Below are 14,997 nucleotides of genomic sequence, written 5' to 3'. Positions count from 1 at the left end.
GCGGAGAACGGTTGCGGAGGGCGGAACCGGTTCTCGGTAGTTCGTCTGGTCGGGAAACAACAGTTGACGTCTTGTATTTGTTATTAGCCGGCGAGAACAAAAGAATTGTGCCGCCATGCAACCAATGTATCCGTAGCCTCTTTTTCTTTCGAACAAGTCTTAGGTGGAACAAGCACGCAACGCCTTCGGCCAATAGCCTGCTACTAACAAACAGTGCCCAAATATTGGCTATCGTATTGCGGGCTCCCTGGCCATAATGGGGCCGGATATGCTGTGTTTAAATCTTGGTGGGCGGAAACAATGCTCCAAGTGTCACCGTGTTGAGCTCTGGATCGACTGCCTGCTCGGGGGGTTGACTCGTAATTACAACGTACATTCATTCGTACATGCATTAATGGCACTCATATTGGTACACTGACATTGGGATACTATTTGCTACACCAATCGTCGTGCACCTTGAACCGGCCCCTATTCTTGGCAGGTATCTATGACACATCCACAAACGTCCTCTTCCGCGCTGCCTGCACATCGTTTCCTTTATCCCAGTTCTCGTCCACATAGTCCTTGACGCTCCTTTCACGCACTTGCATGCCCACTACCTTTAGTGCGGCAATGTTGTAGCCCATCTCGTCCTTTTGGCGTTTCAACGAACGTCGGAGGCTTTCCCGGATATCGTCCAACGCTGCACGCATGGTGCGGCTGGCCACGATCTGCTTGTGATGGGCCTTTAGCATGAAAAACAGTATCCGACAAGTCAGTGGTGTGTTCATCTCCCGCCTGGCAAAGATGTCAACAAACGCAAACAGAGCCGGCACCGCTGCGAAGGGAAGCACCAGAAGCGCGTCGTGTAGTGCGGCTGCTTTGATCTTTTGCAACACGCTCATCACGTAAGCCTCGGCAGTGATGTCTCCCAATGCCGTGAAAACGGGGCTGCGTTGCGGTGGTGCTAGGTTCGGTGTCGTTTTGCGGGCTTGCTGCCACTCCCTCACAGTGTTGAGATCCTCCAAGCCCAACTCTAAGGCTTCTTGTATCCTCTCTCCTGCCATGAGTGTTTCGACGGTCTGTTTACTAGCTGCGCCGACCTCGTCGCCCTCGCCTTCATTCTCAGCATCCTCGTCACGCTCCAAAGACGTCGTGAGCGTCTTTTCGTAAAGCTCTTCGATTTCCCTCTCCTTCTCTTCTTCGAGGAAGATCTGCTCGTCCGTCTCCTCCCATACACGTATGCTCTTGTCGTGGCTCGCACTCACAATGAAGTTTCCACTGTGACTGACCGCAAGCGCCCATACTTCTCCGTGGTGGCCGTGCAGCCTTTGAATCTGCTCAAATTTGTCACCATCCCAGTACTTGATGACACGATCTTTGCTGGTGCTAAAGAAGTGATGGCCATTTCCTTCCGCATTGTGTGGTATGAAAGCAACCTGGAGCACACTGTCTTGGTGACCAAACAGCGACTTGTGACAGTCACCAAAGTCAAGGCCCCATATCTTGATGTTCTTGTCTGCCGAACTTGTGATGATAAGCTTGCTGTCGTAGGATATATCCATGCTCAGCACGGGAAGCTTGTGGCCGTAGAGATTAAGGTATAGTTTCAAGGAATCGGCAAAGAAGACCTTGACAGTGCTGTCAAGAAGAGCCACAGCAAGCATTTTCGCGTCGGGAGAGAACTTGAGGCTCAAAATGTCGTCTGACACCTTGAGGACTCTTGTTTGGACCAGCTTCAGCTTAGGTGTTGTTCTTGTGGTGCCCAAGACTGGCTCCTGGACGATCCTAAAGTCCCAGAACTTGGCCGACTTGTCTGCGCTCCCCGTCACAACAGATCGCCCATCCGGATGCACGTGTAGAGACCATATGGCTCCGTCATGTGCCGTAACGCTATCCAAAAGAGCGGTAGACGCCACATCAAACAGCTCCAGCTCGCCGGTTTTGGTACCCACGACCACAACTTTGTCTCCAGGCAAGAAAGCACAGCACAGTGCATATCCACACTCAAACGTCCTGATGCACGCCTGTGTCCGCACGTTCCATATCTTGAGACTGCCGTTGGCTGCTGTAGCGAGCATCCTGTCGTCAGAGCTCAAAGCTATTGCTCGAATATCAGCCCTGTGACCCGGGAGCTCGATCGAAAGGGCTCTTGTGTAGTCTTCGGCATTTTCTTTCTTGGACTTCTTCTCCTTGTCTTTTGTAGTCGTGACGTGCCAAAGCTCGATTTGGTTATTCGTCGTACCGACCACTAGCTGCAGATCCTTGGTACCGTGTGTCAAGGCCCAGTCGACTGACCTGGTCTTGCCTGTGGTTCTGACGATAACCAACAGCACAAATATGTCTGAGACGTCAGCCTTTGAGATGTCATCAGCCGCCTCGTCTGCGTCCTCTTTGACATCTTTCTCTGCGTCGCCTTTAGCTCCTTGTTTCTCCCGTCTTCTCTTGCGTTTCCGAGCCAAAGCCTTCTTGACTTCGGCTCCCGATCGTATCCTCCAGATTTCGACTGACTTCTCAATGCCATGTACAGCAAAATAATCGCGCCGAGGGTGGAATCTGACCTCCACCGCCCTGTCCTTGCTTTGACGATGCAAAGTACCACGATCTCGAAGTATTTTCCCCATATGGGAAACCTCGACTTCCCGTGTTGATGACAGCAAAGCAACCAGGTCGATGAACCACACTTTCAGTTCGCCGTCGTTTCCAGCGGTAACGCAGCAGCTGAAATCCGGGTTGACGCCCAGCGCCCAGCACTCTCCGTTTGTTTGAGCAACATGGGTTTCGATACAGAACCTTGAAGAAAGGTCCCACAGCTTGATCAGTGAATCCTTCGCAGTCGTCAAAAGGAAACCCTCAGATCCCTCATTGTCAACAACCATTGCCTGGGCTTCCTCCGCATCCTCCTGCTCGGCGGTTTGAGGCTCTGGCTCAATGAAGCAGAGCCCCGTAATCTGATCCTTGTGCCCGCGCAGCTTGTATTGGCCAACCTCCGCAACCAGGTCCCAGACTATAACATCGGTGTCTTTCGATCCACTGGCAAGTCGGGTCCCGGACTTGTCAAAGGCTAGGTGTGTGATTGCCGTGCGGTGGCCATTGAAGCTCACAATGATTGTCGCGATCTTGCTATCCCACAACCGGATGCTGCCATCTTCGTAGCCGACCGCGAAAACGTCTCGGTCGGTTTTGCTCTGGGCGATCGCGGTCACCTGCGCCTTGGACTTTTCATCTTGCCATCGAGACAAGAGCTCGCCCTTTTTGACATCCCAGCATAGCACCTCCTCGTTCGCGGCTGTGACTACGCGCCCGGCACCTGTACCCTTGGATTCGTTACCAACCCATACGATATTTGAAGTACTCGAGCTGACAAGACCGAAGGACTTGGAATGCTCGTACTTCCTGGAAAGGATAAAATTAGTTCCAGTTGCTATAAAATTCAAGTCTTGCCTTTTTCTTCTTCAACAGATGCGCTTACAAGTAAGATTTGACCATTTTTGCGGCCTAGGGAGCCGAGGTGGTCTGGTCAAGAACGTTGGTTTGAGCTTTAGTATGCGCACACATTCGAAGCGGCGGCGCATGCTTGCATTCAATTCTTCTCATACCAACTCCGAACTTTTTTTTGGTCCCGCCTTCCGATAACGATCGATACAGGCTGTGCCAGCACCGTGTGCAGACTGTTTTGAAAACCGTCCAGTTGACGTGATGTCGGCAACGTACCCCACCATCAACGACAAGCTAGACCCATAAGCTCGCTCACAGGCAAGGCAACTGGCGATTCACCTGCCTCAAGCTCCGGGGACATTGCGACAGCCGCAATCCAACCATCCATTGAAGCCAGAAGGGTCACAACTTGTCAACTTGTCAGCCCTGCCAAAATGCTTCTCCTCGACTATCAAAATGTGCTGATTCAATCGGTGCTTACCGAGAGATTCTCCGGGTAAGCTATACAAGCAATTGACTGGGCATCACCAACAAGCTACTGCCTACCGTTACTCGAGTGCCTTGGAATCCACGATCTAATACCATGTTGTCGTCACCACCAGCGCGCCTCCCGTATCGATCGATCAGACCGTCTCCGACTTTGACGGTGTTATCTTCCACATTTCCACTCCAGAGTCCAAGACCAAGATACTTGTCTCGCTCCAGATACGATGCTACAAGGATCTGGTCAAGTACGGCGCCGAGGATGTCTTGAACCGTGAATATGGACAATATGTTGTCCCTCCCGAGCCCGGTTATGATTTCTCTGTTATGGTGGATCTGGAAAACCTTCCAAGCGAACCTGGTCCGTAAACCCGTTGGCATTGTAGCCCCTGAGGCTTCACAGCTCAGAAACACGTCTTGCTGACGAGCCTGCGATCCATTGGAAACAGAAGCACGCGAGGAGCTCGTCAAGAAGATCTCATTACTCAAGCGCAATGCCATGGCGGCACCCTTCGAGCACGCATATGCTGAGCATTACAAGCTGAAGGAGGAGGCGTCCAAGTACACATCCGAAGAGGCACCGCAAGGCATCCGTGAGGGAGGCGAGGTCATGGCCATCCACTACCGCGAGGAGGAGGCCATCTACGTCAAGGCCAGTTTCGATCGTGTGACCGTCATCTTCAGCACCATCTTCCGCGAGGAGACGGACCGAGTGTATGGCAAGGTCTTTATCCAGGAGTTTGTTGATGCCCGCCGTCGCGCGATCCAGAATGCGCCGCAGGTCCTCTTCCGCAACGACCCGCCGCTTGAGCTTCAGGGAGTGCCTGGAGTCAAGGACACCGGCACGGGCGAGATTGGCTATGTGACCTTTGGTATGAATCCGCCGTTTTGGCCCCAACATGTTGTTTGCGGTCCCGGGCTCTTTGCGCCGGGCCAACTTTGTAAGGCTACTGACGAAAGCTTTCGCAGTGCTCTTCCCGAGACATCTTACACCGCAGCGTATGCCCGATGTCATCTCCCACATTCAGACGTTCCGCGACTACTTCCACTACCACATCAAGGCTTCTAAGGTAAGTACCATTTCAGGTAGATCACTGACGGTGCAATGGCTAACTCTCCATTAGGCCTACATTCATACCCGCATGAGGCGACGAACTGCCGACTTCCTCCAAGGTAAGTACATCCAGTCAAGTACAAAGTCGCCAATAGATACAAATTCTAACACCCACCAGTGCTCCGGAGAGCAAGGCCCGATAGCGAGGAGAAAGAGCGGAAAACGGCAAGCGGCAGGACTTTCAAGGTGCAGGGTAACTAATGTGATTCTCACTGGGACTGTGTCGTCTTTTGTTCGGAGCTTAGCGTTGATTATGCGCTTTAAATTGTCATCAAACAGGTCTTTCGCCATTGGAGATAGAAGTGATGAGCATGGTGATTTATGAGACTATGATGTAAATACGCAATGACCGATCGTAGCATTGTGCGTACAGCCGCGCACATTTATGTACAGTCTGGCTGTGACGAGTCAACTTACACAAGTAGTTGAACGTTTATAGCTTAGTATGATGCGACTCAAGTCACCCTCGAGAGACTAGCTTTACAGCACAGATGCGTACAAGAATTTGTTTTAAGGGCTAAGCTAACGCAGGTTGAGATTTCAGACACGGCTTCTTTAACTCACATTCAAAGGGGCAAAGGGGGCAAGTATTGACGAGGACGACGATTTAAGAGCAGGTCCTATCGCTCCTTTGATATTGTGAGCGAACATTCATTGAGGCATAGTTACTCCTTGGACGCCAAGGTTTTGTCCAGAGCTTCTACAAGCCGCTCAACCTCGTCAACTAAAAGTGTTGTCAGCAATTATGATCGGTTGCTTCGTGGCTAGGGCCGTTGTGAAGAAGAAAAAAACGTACCGGTATTGTAGTGTACCATGCTGACCCTGGTAATTCCGTCGTGGCCCAAATCCAGCATCTCCTCAACGAGACGCACCGAGTAGAAACTACCCCATCGGAACCCAAAGTTGGTCCCCTTTTCTACCGTCTCGACCAGCTCCTGTGATCCCCAACCCTTGACGGTGAAGGATATGGTGGGAACACGGAGCTGGCCATCGGATGACTTTTCACCCCAGATGGTCACGTCGTCTCGTGACCTGAGGTACTTGAGCAAAGTCTCGGACAGCAGAGTCTCCTGCTTCTCGATGGCGGCCTCTTTGCCGTCCAGATAGGTGACCACCTCGGGGATGGAGGCGACGAGCTCGTAGCTGGACCCGGCGAGGCCGAGCTTGTCCTCTACCGTCTTTGAGGGGTTGAAGTAGTGGCCCAGCGACTTCATCTGGGAGTTGGCTCTGTCCGAGGCGTATAGCATGGAGATGTGAGGCCCGTAGACCTGAATTGTGAGTGTGCTATTTTAGCACAAGGGTGTATATGATAATAAAAGCAACATCAAACAGCAACAGCAACAGCAACTATCGGACCACGTACCTTGTACCACGAAAAGCAGTAAATATCCACCCCCAATGCCTTGACATCAATAGGCCGGTGGGGAGCATAAGCCACGCCGTCGACGCACACGAGTGCCTCGTCTTTTTGCGCGTGCACCGCATCAGAGACGGCCTTGACGTCGTGTATCGTGCCGAGGATGTTGCTCGCGTGCGTCAGGGTCACAAGGCGAGTCTTGTCAGACAAGAGGTCCTTGAGGTCAGCCACCTCGAGCTTCGGCGACGATGCATCGAGGCTGGCCTGCGACGGGAGCCACCATTTCAGGACCAGCTTCTGTCGCTCGGCGAGGTCGACCCACGAGGCGATGTTTGCCTCGTGGTCGATCTTGGAGACGATGATCTCATCTCCGTGGCTGAAGTTGAGGGTTTGGGATAGATTGCGGAAGAGTTGGGTGGTGGATGATCCCAGGACTGGGAGGGTTTGAGTGTTTGTTAGTTTAGGACTATACGGCGATACCTCTCTCAAGGATTCAGTCCCTACCAATGTTGTCGACTGAAGCGTTGATATACTTTGCCGCGGCCTCATACCCCTTGTCATACAAATCTGTCGACTTTTGGCCAGTGGAATAAGATGCACCCAGTTGAACATTGGTGTTGCTCAGGTATTCACGTATCCTGTAATGTCGAGTCGAGTCAGCTGCCGTACAACACAGGTCCCGTGTGATTCTTATAGCTTCTCTCCCCTGAAGACACATACGAATCGATCACCTTGTCCAGTGTTTGACTTCCACCGGCGTTGTCAAAAAAGACTTGGTCCACGCTCAAGGCTGGGAAGCTACCCCGCACCTGTTTGATATCCAACGTTGACTGAGACATTATAGTGATCCCTTCTTTATGTTTTGTAGACTTGGATTTGAGTGATGGTTAATAATAGCTTTGTATACTTTGCAAATGTACCCAGCAGTTGGTTATTTTGTAACTTGTCAATTATATGTATATATAGCAAACTGCTGCGGCAGATTAAGCTCAAGTACAATTACGGTTAAGCTTTGAACGATAGAGAGTATTGGAGTGTTGTGGGATTGTAAGCGTGTACATCAACTACAACTTAGTCCAGAAGAGGCAGGTTCTTGGCTCACAATGGGGCGAAAGGGCGTACAATGGGGACTTGGTCAGTCAACTGGGCCTAAAGGGCGTATGTACGTCGACGCATGGTCACAGTAATGTGCGGACCCTCTTCTCCGCTTGAATCTCAAGATAGTCGGACTAGAACTAGAACTAGAACTAGATTAGTTGGTGTGTAGTATGCGGGGAGTATGTGGAACTGTGACTGATCAACGTCGACGGGAAAGAACAATGCCTGGCTTGAATATTCAACCAGTCGGGGAACGACTTCGCCAACCAGAACATGAGGTACAGAAAAAATCCCGATGCGAATGGCGCATAAGTGATCAACATGCCAACTGCAAGAGGAGATGCAGGCGCCTAACAAACATTTAGCATACATGTCAAGACGACCTAAGTTTTACCGCTGATTTGGCCGTACTGCTGCTAGCCTGTTATAGCCAATGGCAATAAGCAGTGTACAGTGGGATCGGAATTTCAGTCAAAAGATGGATTGCACTGCATGAAGGGTATGTATGAGAGCCGGTACAGCTGCAATGGAGATTGGATAACACGGACAGGCTGAGGCGGCGTCGGCGCTTGCACTCTCATGCGCTCGCTTGTGCACCCGACAGCGTTGTCGGCGAAAATTAATAGACGCCTTGGGCCAATTGCACGTCTAATATTTCCGCGGTGTGCCGACCAACAGAGAAGTGCACTTTTCACAGCATATTATGATGAAAGTGGCCTGATGATTGCCTGTTGAGAATAAAATCTGGTGTGGGGAATGTCGCCATTGGATTTTTTTTTCTTTCTTGGTCCAAAAGTTTGACCGCGATCGACCCTTGCATTGAAAAATCCGCTAAGGACGTCACTGTTCCTCTGCCAATTCCACAGCTTCAACTTTTTTTGTCTCATAAATTTCACTCGCCAGAAATCCCTCCACGATGAAGAGGAAAGCCGAAAACCAATTGCAGGCTAAGAAGCCTCTGAAAAAGAAGGCCAAGAAGCGTGAGTTATTCTTGGGGGGTTTTTATCTGCTCCTACCTACCTACCTCTTGCTATCGCTGGTTCAATCGCCGCAATATTTAGCTTCACATCGGATGCTGACCCCACCCACTTACAGAGCTCACCGAGCAAGAGACGAAAGAAAGGTTCAGGAACGGCCTTTTTGAAAAAGACGTACTCGGCAAGTACTCTAAAGAGTACAAGACATCGACACCCTACAAACACTGCGTCATTCACGAGCTCGTCGACGACAAACTATTACGCTCCGTCCGCGACGAGATCCGCGAGAATGTCTCCTTCACCCCCAAGGAGACCGACATCTACAAAATCCACCAGTCCGGCGACCTCGCCAACCTGGATGGGTTAGACGACGAGGCTCTGGCGAAGCTACCGTCTCTCCTGGCACTCCGCGATGCCATCTACTCCGACACCTTTCGGAACTATGTCTCGGGCATCACTGGCTGTGGTCCCCTGAGCGGCCGCAAGACGGACATGGCCATCAACGTCTACACGCCTGGATGTTATCTTCTCTGCCACGACGACGTTATTGGTAGCAGGAAGGTCAGCTACATTTTGTACCTCGTCGACCCGGACATACCATGGAAGCCGGAATGGGGTGGTGCTCTGCGCCTCTTCCCCGTCACCGAGCGCAAGGGTAAAGGCGGCGCCGTGGCCAAGACGGTGGAGCCCGACGTCGTCAAAGTCATCCCGCCCGCCTGGAACCAGCTGAGTTTCTTTGCCGTCCAGCCAGGCCAGAGCTTCCACGATGTGGAAGAGGTGTACCATGCCAAAACCAAGGCAGAGCTGGAAAAGCAGGGAGGCCGCGTGCGCATGGCCATCAGCGGCTGGTTCCACATCCCGCAGATTGGCGAGGACGGCTACGTCAAGGGTGCAGAGGAGGAGCAGGTGAAAAACAGTGGTCTCATGCAACTGCAGGGTAACCCGGATCAGCATGACCTGCCCCGGGAGGAACCCAAGCCGGTCGAGGAAGGGGACTCGCAGGATATTGTCGAGTTTGATGAAAAGGACCTCGAGTTTCTGCTCAAATACATGGCCCCGACCTATCTTACACCGGACACACTCGAGCGGGCATCAGAGTACTTCGAGGAAAACTCTAGCATAACGCTGGCTGACATCCTCAACCGAAAGTATGCTGCCAAGCTGCGGGAGTACATCATCCAACAAGAAGCGGCCAAGATCCCTTCGCAATCCGCAGAGATTGAGAAGAAGACGCCGTGGAAGGTTGCTCGGCCGCCCCACAAGCACCGTTTCCTCTACATGCAGGAAACAGAGGAGAATGCGGCTGGGGAAGGTCAAATTGAACAGAACCCAATCCGTGAGCTCCTGGACGTCTTTCTTCCCAGTCGGCAGTTCCGCGCGTGGCTCCAAATGGCCACTGGCTGCGTGATCAAGTCGCATTATTCAATCGCGCGGCGATTCCGGAGGGGCGAGGACTATACCCTTGCCATGGGTCACGATGGCGAGGCACGTCTGGAGTTGAACTTTGGTCTGACGCCCACTCAAGGATGGGGTGACGATCAAGAGGATGATGAAGACGAAGAGGACGATGCAGAAGAGGACGACGCTAAACCCAAAGGCAAGAAGAACAGCAAGGGTAAGAACAAGGCGGAGGCCAAAGCCAAGTCTAAAAAGAAGGGCAGTGAAGGGAAAAAGACAAAGGAAGACGCAGTAGAGCCTGAAGAAGTTGGAGGCCACGAGGTTTACATGGCTGGCGACGAGGACGATGGCGCGGACGCTGCCGTCTATCGTGCCGGTGGAGCTGACGACGACAACATCCTCTTCTTCCAGGCGGCGGCGTGGAACAAGCTGACAATCGTGTTGAGGGACAGCGGGGCTCTTCGGTTTGTCAAGTATGTGAGCAAGGCTGCCAAGGGTGACCGGTGGGATATCTCGGCGCACTTTGACATTGAGGATGAGGATGAAGACGACGACGAGGAAGAAGAAAAAGGTGGAGAGGCTGTCGTTGGCGTACAGGACGATACCTCGGAGGAAGAATTCAAGGGTTTTTCGGACAGCGAGGACAGCGACTCAGACTAGATCTAGGTAGGGGCTGAAGAGGCATCAACAAACAGAACATGTTATATTGTGCCGTCTGAATTAAAGCAAGCTTGTGTGATGTGCGTTGCTCGCCTAGCGTCCACGACTCTTCGATAAACCCCAACTATGTCAGTTCTCTAAACTCTCAACATGAGACTATTCAAGTCTAACTTCTGCAGAAAAATTCCAATTGTATATGCCTATCTCATGAAATCCTACTTGTTTTGTGATTTACTATGAGTCACGTGGACCCTTCGTGGATTTCTATCCTTTTTTCCCCCCAGATCCACTCCACTATACACTGCATTATGAGCTTATGATATCTTTCCAACAAAGCACAGATTTGCTGGAGCGACCCGGACACTACTCGCTTATCGTAGTCACCAAAGAGGGGATAAAAAATCACACACGGGGAAATTAGAGAGGGAGAGAAAGAAAGGAGAAGAAGAAAAGTCCACCGAGAACCCCACACACCCCCAAAAGATGCTGCCCACCCCATCGACGTCGCACGTCGACTACAACCGCATCTACGAGCCAGCAGAGGACTCGTTCCTATTCCTCGACACCATCTCCTCGCCATTGGAGACGACCTTCCTAACGTCGCGGTTCCAAGACGGCCCGACGCCGCTGGTCGTCGAGGTCGGAACGGGCTCGGGGGTGGTCATCGGCTTCGTGGCCGCCCAGGCGCGGCACATCTTTGGCGGCAGCCACGGCGCCGTGGTCGCGACCGGCGTCGACGTCAACGCCTTTGCGTGCGCCGCCACTGCCGAGACGGTGAGGCGGGCCGTCAAGGACGAAGAAAAGGAGAGCGCCAGCGGTGCAGGTGCAGGTGCGAGCGGTTTGTACCTGGGCTCAGTGCGGGCGGACCTGGGCTCCGCGCTGCGCCCCGGCCAGGTCGACGTTCTGCTGTTCAACCCGCCCTACGTGCCCACGCCCGACATGCCGGTCCGGGACGTCGAGGCCGAGCTGCAAAAGGGCGGCGACGACTTTGCGCGGGACTCGTATCTCCTGGAGCTTTCGTACGCGGGCGGCAGGGACGGCATGGAGACGACGGATCGGCTGATCGACGCCCTGCCGGAGCTGCTGTCCGATAAAGGGTGTGCGTACATCCTGCTGTGTGCGCAGAACAAGCCCGAGGAGGTCAAGAGGAGGATATTGGAGTTTGGGGACGAGTGGAGGGTCCACATGGCTGGGTCTAGTGGCAAGCAGGCTGGGTGGGAGAAGCTTCAGATCATTAGAATATGGAGGGAGCGGGATACTGACGGTTTGAGGTGAGATATAGCGGGAGATGGTGGACGTAGCAGACAAGATTCAACATGAGCAACGTGCTGTTCGTATCTATAGAAGGAAAGAAACATGGCAGCACGATATGATATTTTGCAAACTCGGGACGAATATGCTTGATTTTCCTGTTCCTGGAACGCCGGCCATTTCATGTTTCCCGGATCCAGTATCCTAGGATATTTTCATCTGCCGCTGGTACTCCACAAACTCCCAAGTCCTAAACTCAAGATAATGATGCGACGAGATCTGGTTTGGAGACCTGATTCCCCCTCACCCCCATATTCCTTCCTGACAGCCTGTCGCCCGACCTTTCCCAAGCATATCCACAGCTGAGAGGCGTGCCCAAATGGCCTTCATCAGGAAACCCTGGGCCGCAGTCACATCGACATCCGGACATGGACCTCTGAACGCGCCGGGGAGAGCAAGCCGGGGGACCACCACAACGAACGGAAGTCGCAAAGTGCCATAAACCACACACTCACACACCCCATCCAACTCTAGCCCCTACCTCTGCCGAAACCCCGACCCCTTCCAAAGCCGCCACGACCCCTGCCGCCGCGACCTCTGCCGCCTCCCCTGCCGCCCCGGTCCGTCTCCTTGCGCGCCTTGTTCTTGGGCTTGGGAGTGTCGTCGACGAGCAGCGTGTCGAGCGGTAGGCTATCTGGGAGAATGTAGTAGCGGATGGTGCTGCCGCGGATGTTCATGGCGTCGAGCGGTATCGGGTCCTGGCCCCGTGGCGTCATCTTGACGTTGCGCAGCGCCGTGTTCATCTGAGGGGACACGGACGCGATCGTCCCGTGGACTATTGTGCCTGCAAAAAAAGGGGGAAAAGGGAGGTTTTATGTTAGGGAGCGCCGCCAAACTCTATGAAGAGAAAAAGAGCTCTTACCATTCTTGAGCTCGATTGTCACCGTCTCATTGGCGCATTTCATCAAAAACCTGTGATGCAAAAAAAAAGTCGCAGGCGGTCAGTCAAGCTGCGTGCAGTGCCTTCGAGGTGGAGACAAAACAGCAAGTGTTCATTGCTTCAGCAACGCGTCGCACTCGTCGCAAAGGGCGGAGAGGGAGGGGAGGCGAGAAAAAGCCCATGAGTTTCTTCTTGGAGGGTCGCGTACCTGACGAGCTTCATGTTGGATTAATAGGGCAGCGTCTGACCGCTGTGTGGTGGCTTCAGGTTGCCCACTTGGTAGCTTTTGCTTGCCGCGCAAGGTTGTTGGCTTTTTTGTGTAGGTACGGTATGGCAGCTCCTGGGGGCCGATATCAAAAAGTCCCGTCCCTAGCCTAAACTTGAACGGAAGCTGGGTTGAATTGAATGCTAACGGCGGCGCGAAGCTTCGTCACGTGTGAATGGGATGTGGATCCCGGATCTACGGCGGGGTACTTGGGATACATAGATTTTGAGGAGGACCTTGCTGCGGCACTCATGTACCTACTGAGAAATGGCGGAGGTCGAGCTGCTCAGCATCTCTACCTCCATAGGAGGTATCTTGGGCTTACCTTGATTACTGGTGTCATATCAATCAAGTCAGAGCCATCATGGATGCTTTCGGCATATTCAACGGACAAAATTCAACCGCAGTAGCCGAGATGCCAGGGCCCAACCCGTGGCTTGGGAAAGCAAAAGATCAACGACCTAACATAACAGCAGCCCGTGACTCTATGTGCACGTCGTTTGCTCGGTTTGTATTCAAGGGCTAAAATACCAAGACGGCCCACCATCCATATTTCCCCGCCGCATTACAGTTGCCCGTGATACCCCGTAGCTCCATGTCCCAGGCCTCGTAGGTTGTCGAAACAAAAAAAATAATGCTTTCGTGATTCACTGGTCCTTTTCCTCGGACTCGGAGACCTTTTCCCACTCATCCTCCGTGCTCACGCCAGACTTAGAAGACGCCGCCGAGGCTGAGGGGCCGGTTAGTGGAGTCGACGCCGCCCGGTGCTTCAGCTCTCCCTTTGTGTCTTCGGGATTTGCCTGAGTCGTGGACGCCGCCGGGGCCGGCGGGGTCTTTCTCGGTCTGGGACCTGGCGCCGTAGTCTCTACCTCTGTCTCGTCGTCCGAGGAACTGAGGGCAGGCGGGGGTTGGCGCTGCTTCTCGAGCTGCTCGAGTCGTTGCGCCTCCTTGACCTCGCGCGCAAACCAGTTGATCGCCCACCACAGCCCGCCGCACAGACCCGACAAGACGACAAAGTGAATGCTATAAGTCGCGATCAGGAGCGCAAAGAGCACGACCTGCAGGGCGGCGAAGGAGACGTTGGTCGCGATCAGGAGGGAGGGCGTCGGTCCCGGTGTGAAGATGGACTCCCACAGATCCTTGATGAAATCGGCCATGACGACGGGTTTTTATGTATGTTGTGGTTTCATGCCAAGGTTTTAGAGAGTTGTGGCAAGGTTTGCTATGCTGAGTTGTGCTAGCCCGTGTATGCTGCGCCGTGACGAGTATGTCGATTTGGTTTTTTTGCGTGAGTCCGATTCTTTGTTTATACGATGCGCCTGGTCAGCGAGATCGTGCGACGGACGTGACTGACAGCAGCACGAAGAAATTTGACTCGAAATTAAAATACAAATATGCGCGAGGAACGGTCGGGTGGACCGGTTGTCCGGTGTGGTGTGAAAAGCGAGTCGGTGGCTTAGGTAGTGTAGGTAGTAGTCCGTAATGGACAGCCTTTTAATTGCCTGCGAGTTCTTGACCGACGAAAATCAAAGAAAAGAATCATGCGCCGGAGAGGGCCCCACGGTGGACAAGCGCGGCTGGCGCAAGCTCTTAAAAAGCGTCCGATGAAAGCAGTGACGACATTCAAACGGTAGCGGATCAAAAGAAAGGTGACAGGCTGTTAAATCACAAGGCAAACTGCCAGCGTGGACAAATTGATTGTATTCGCCCTGTCTATTTCACTGCCTAAAACGGATCAAGCCAGCGTGGTTCATTCTTCTTTTGCTTGCTTGGGAAAAGGCTCATAGTCACGGTGTTGAGGTGGTTCGTGACTGGGATTAAGCAGTGGTGCGTGGGATGTCCTGCGGCATGGTGGGGCAATGGAATTTGTTTGATGGCACTCAGGCACTTGAACCGACCTGAGTCGTGGTGACTTTTTCGGTGTTGGCGACATGAGAGAGCTACGAAGTATATGAATTTCATAAACCAACTCACTACCAACTCCGTACACAAAATGCGTAGGCTATTAAAGCGTATCCGAAAATCCCGAGTGCATAG

At 52.9% G+C, this 14,997-nt stretch overlaps 7 protein-coding genes across 7 annotated transcripts; 3 read left to right on the top strand and 4 right to left on the bottom strand.

The window, feature by feature from the left end:
• Positions 1-127: 127 nt before the first annotated feature.
• On the bottom strand, positions 128-3,528 carry MGG_04746 (DOM34-interacting protein 2). Its single transcript, XM_003713659.1, has 2 exons — positions 3,452-3,528; positions 128-3,375 (listed from the first exon to the last, which is right to left on the bottom strand). The coding sequence occupies exons 1-2, from the start codon at positions 3,466-3,468 to the stop codon at positions 486-488; spliced, it is 2,907 nt and encodes a 968-aa protein (XP_003713707.1). The 5' UTR covers positions 3,469-3,528; the 3' UTR covers positions 128-485.
• A 190-nt stretch (positions 3,529-3,718) lies between these two features.
• MGG_04745 (ARP2/3 complex 34 kDa subunit) lies at positions 3,719-5,530 on the top strand. Its single transcript, XM_003713658.1, has 6 exons — positions 3,719-3,913; positions 4,020-4,261; positions 4,350-4,772; positions 4,870-4,970; positions 5,025-5,073; positions 5,133-5,530. The coding sequence occupies exons 1-6, from the start codon at positions 3,852-3,854 to the stop codon at positions 5,213-5,215; spliced, it is 960 nt and encodes a 319-aa protein (XP_003713706.1). The 5' UTR covers positions 3,719-3,851; the 3' UTR covers positions 5,216-5,530.
• On the bottom strand, positions 5,437-7,948 carry MGG_04744 (cysteine desulfurase). The gene is made up of 5 exons (XM_003713657.1): positions 7,092-7,948; positions 6,876-7,009; positions 6,378-6,805; positions 5,811-6,282; positions 5,437-5,738 (listed from the first exon to the last, which is right to left on the bottom strand). Exons 1-5 carry the CDS (start codon positions 7,208-7,210, stop codon positions 5,680-5,682), a joined length of 1,212 nt encoding a protein of 403 aa, XP_003713705.1. The 5' UTR covers positions 7,211-7,948; the 3' UTR covers positions 5,437-5,679.
• Positions 7,949-8,126: 178 nt separating this feature from the next.
• MGG_04743 (PKHD-type hydroxylase TPA1) lies at positions 8,127-10,683 on the top strand. The gene is made up of 2 exons (XM_003713656.1): positions 8,127-8,449; positions 8,565-10,683. Exons 1-2 carry the CDS (start codon positions 8,386-8,388, stop codon positions 10,502-10,504), a joined length of 2,004 nt encoding a protein of 667 aa, XP_003713704.1. The 5' UTR covers positions 8,127-8,385; the 3' UTR covers positions 10,505-10,683.
• Positions 10,684-10,748: 65 nt separating this feature from the next.
• MGG_04742 (uncharacterized protein) lies at positions 10,749-11,931 on the top strand. Its single transcript, XM_003713655.1, has one exon. It carries the CDS (start codon positions 10,988-10,990, stop codon positions 11,777-11,779), a length of 792 nt encoding a protein of 263 aa, XP_003713703.1. The 5' UTR covers positions 10,749-10,987; the 3' UTR covers positions 11,780-11,931.
• Positions 11,776-13,089, bottom strand: MGG_04741 (small nuclear ribonucleoprotein Sm D1). The gene is made up of 3 exons (XM_003713654.1): positions 12,904-13,089; positions 12,678-12,727; positions 11,776-12,599 (listed from the first exon to the last, which is right to left on the bottom strand). Exons 1-3 carry the CDS (start codon positions 12,915-12,917, stop codon positions 12,286-12,288), a joined length of 378 nt encoding a protein of 125 aa, XP_003713702.1. The 5' UTR covers positions 12,918-13,089; the 3' UTR covers positions 11,776-12,285.
• Positions 13,090-13,344: 255 nt separating this feature from the next.
• Positions 13,345-14,737, bottom strand: MGG_04740 (uncharacterized protein). Its single transcript, XM_003713653.1, has one exon. It carries the CDS (start codon positions 14,115-14,117, stop codon positions 13,608-13,610), a length of 510 nt encoding a protein of 169 aa, XP_003713701.1. The 5' UTR covers positions 14,118-14,737; the 3' UTR covers positions 13,345-13,607.
• Between the last annotated feature and the right edge of the window lie 260 nt (positions 14,738-14,997).

The sequence above is a fragment of the Pyricularia oryzae genome, chromosome 2 (genome assembly GCF_000002495.2).
Source record: "Pyricularia oryzae 70-15 chromosome 2, whole genome shotgun sequence".
Taxonomy (NCBI): Eukaryota; Fungi; Ascomycota; class Sordariomycetes; order Magnaporthales; family Pyriculariaceae; genus Pyricularia; species Pyricularia oryzae.
This window is presented reverse-complemented; position numbering and strand designations above follow the sequence as displayed.

Bases quoted from the DNA above. Each gene is read 5' to 3' on its own strand.
- MGG_04745 (XM_003713658.1), top strand. From the start codon at position 3,852: ATGCTTCTCCTCGACTATCAAAATGTGCTGATTCAATCGGTGCTTACC. The intron at 4,971-5,024 runs GTAAGTACCATT...ACTCTCCATTAG, and splicing joins ACCACATCAAGGCTTCTAAG to GCCTACATTCATACCCGCAT. The intron at 5,074-5,132 runs GTAAGTACATCC...AACACCCACCAG, and splicing joins AACTGCCGACTTCCTCCAAG to TGCTCCGGAGAGCAAGGCCC.
- MGG_04742 (XM_003713655.1), top strand. From the start codon at position 10,988: ATGCTGCCCACCCCATCGACGTCGCACGTCGACTACAACCGCATCTAC.
- MGG_04741 (XM_003713654.1), bottom strand. The intron at 12,600-12,677 runs GTAAGAGCTCTT...CTTTTTTTGCAG, and splicing joins GACAATCGAGCTCAAGAATG to GCACAATAGTCCACGGGACG.
- MGG_04740 (XM_003713653.1), bottom strand. From the start codon at position 14,117: ATGGCCGATTTCATCAAGGATCTGTGGGAGTCCATCTTCACACCGGGA.
- MGG_04744 (XM_003713657.1), bottom strand. From the start codon at position 7,210: ATGTCTCAGTCAACGTTGGATATCAAACAGGTGCGGGGTAGCTTCCCA. The intron at 6,806-6,875 runs GTAGGGACTGAA...AAACCCTCCCAG, and splicing joins CGCTTCAGTCGACAACATTG to TCCTGGGATCATCCACCACC. The intron at 6,283-6,377 runs GTACGTGGTCCG...CTCACAATTCAG, and splicing joins ACTGCTTTTCGTGGTACAAG to GTCTACGGGCCTCACATCTC.
- MGG_04743 (XM_003713656.1), top strand. From the start codon at position 8,386: ATGAAGAGGAAAGCCGAAAACCAATTGCAGGCTAAGAAGCCTCTGAAA. The intron at 8,450-8,564 runs GTGAGTTATTCT...ACCCACTTACAG, and splicing joins GAAAAAGAAGGCCAAGAAGC to AGCTCACCGAGCAAGAGACG.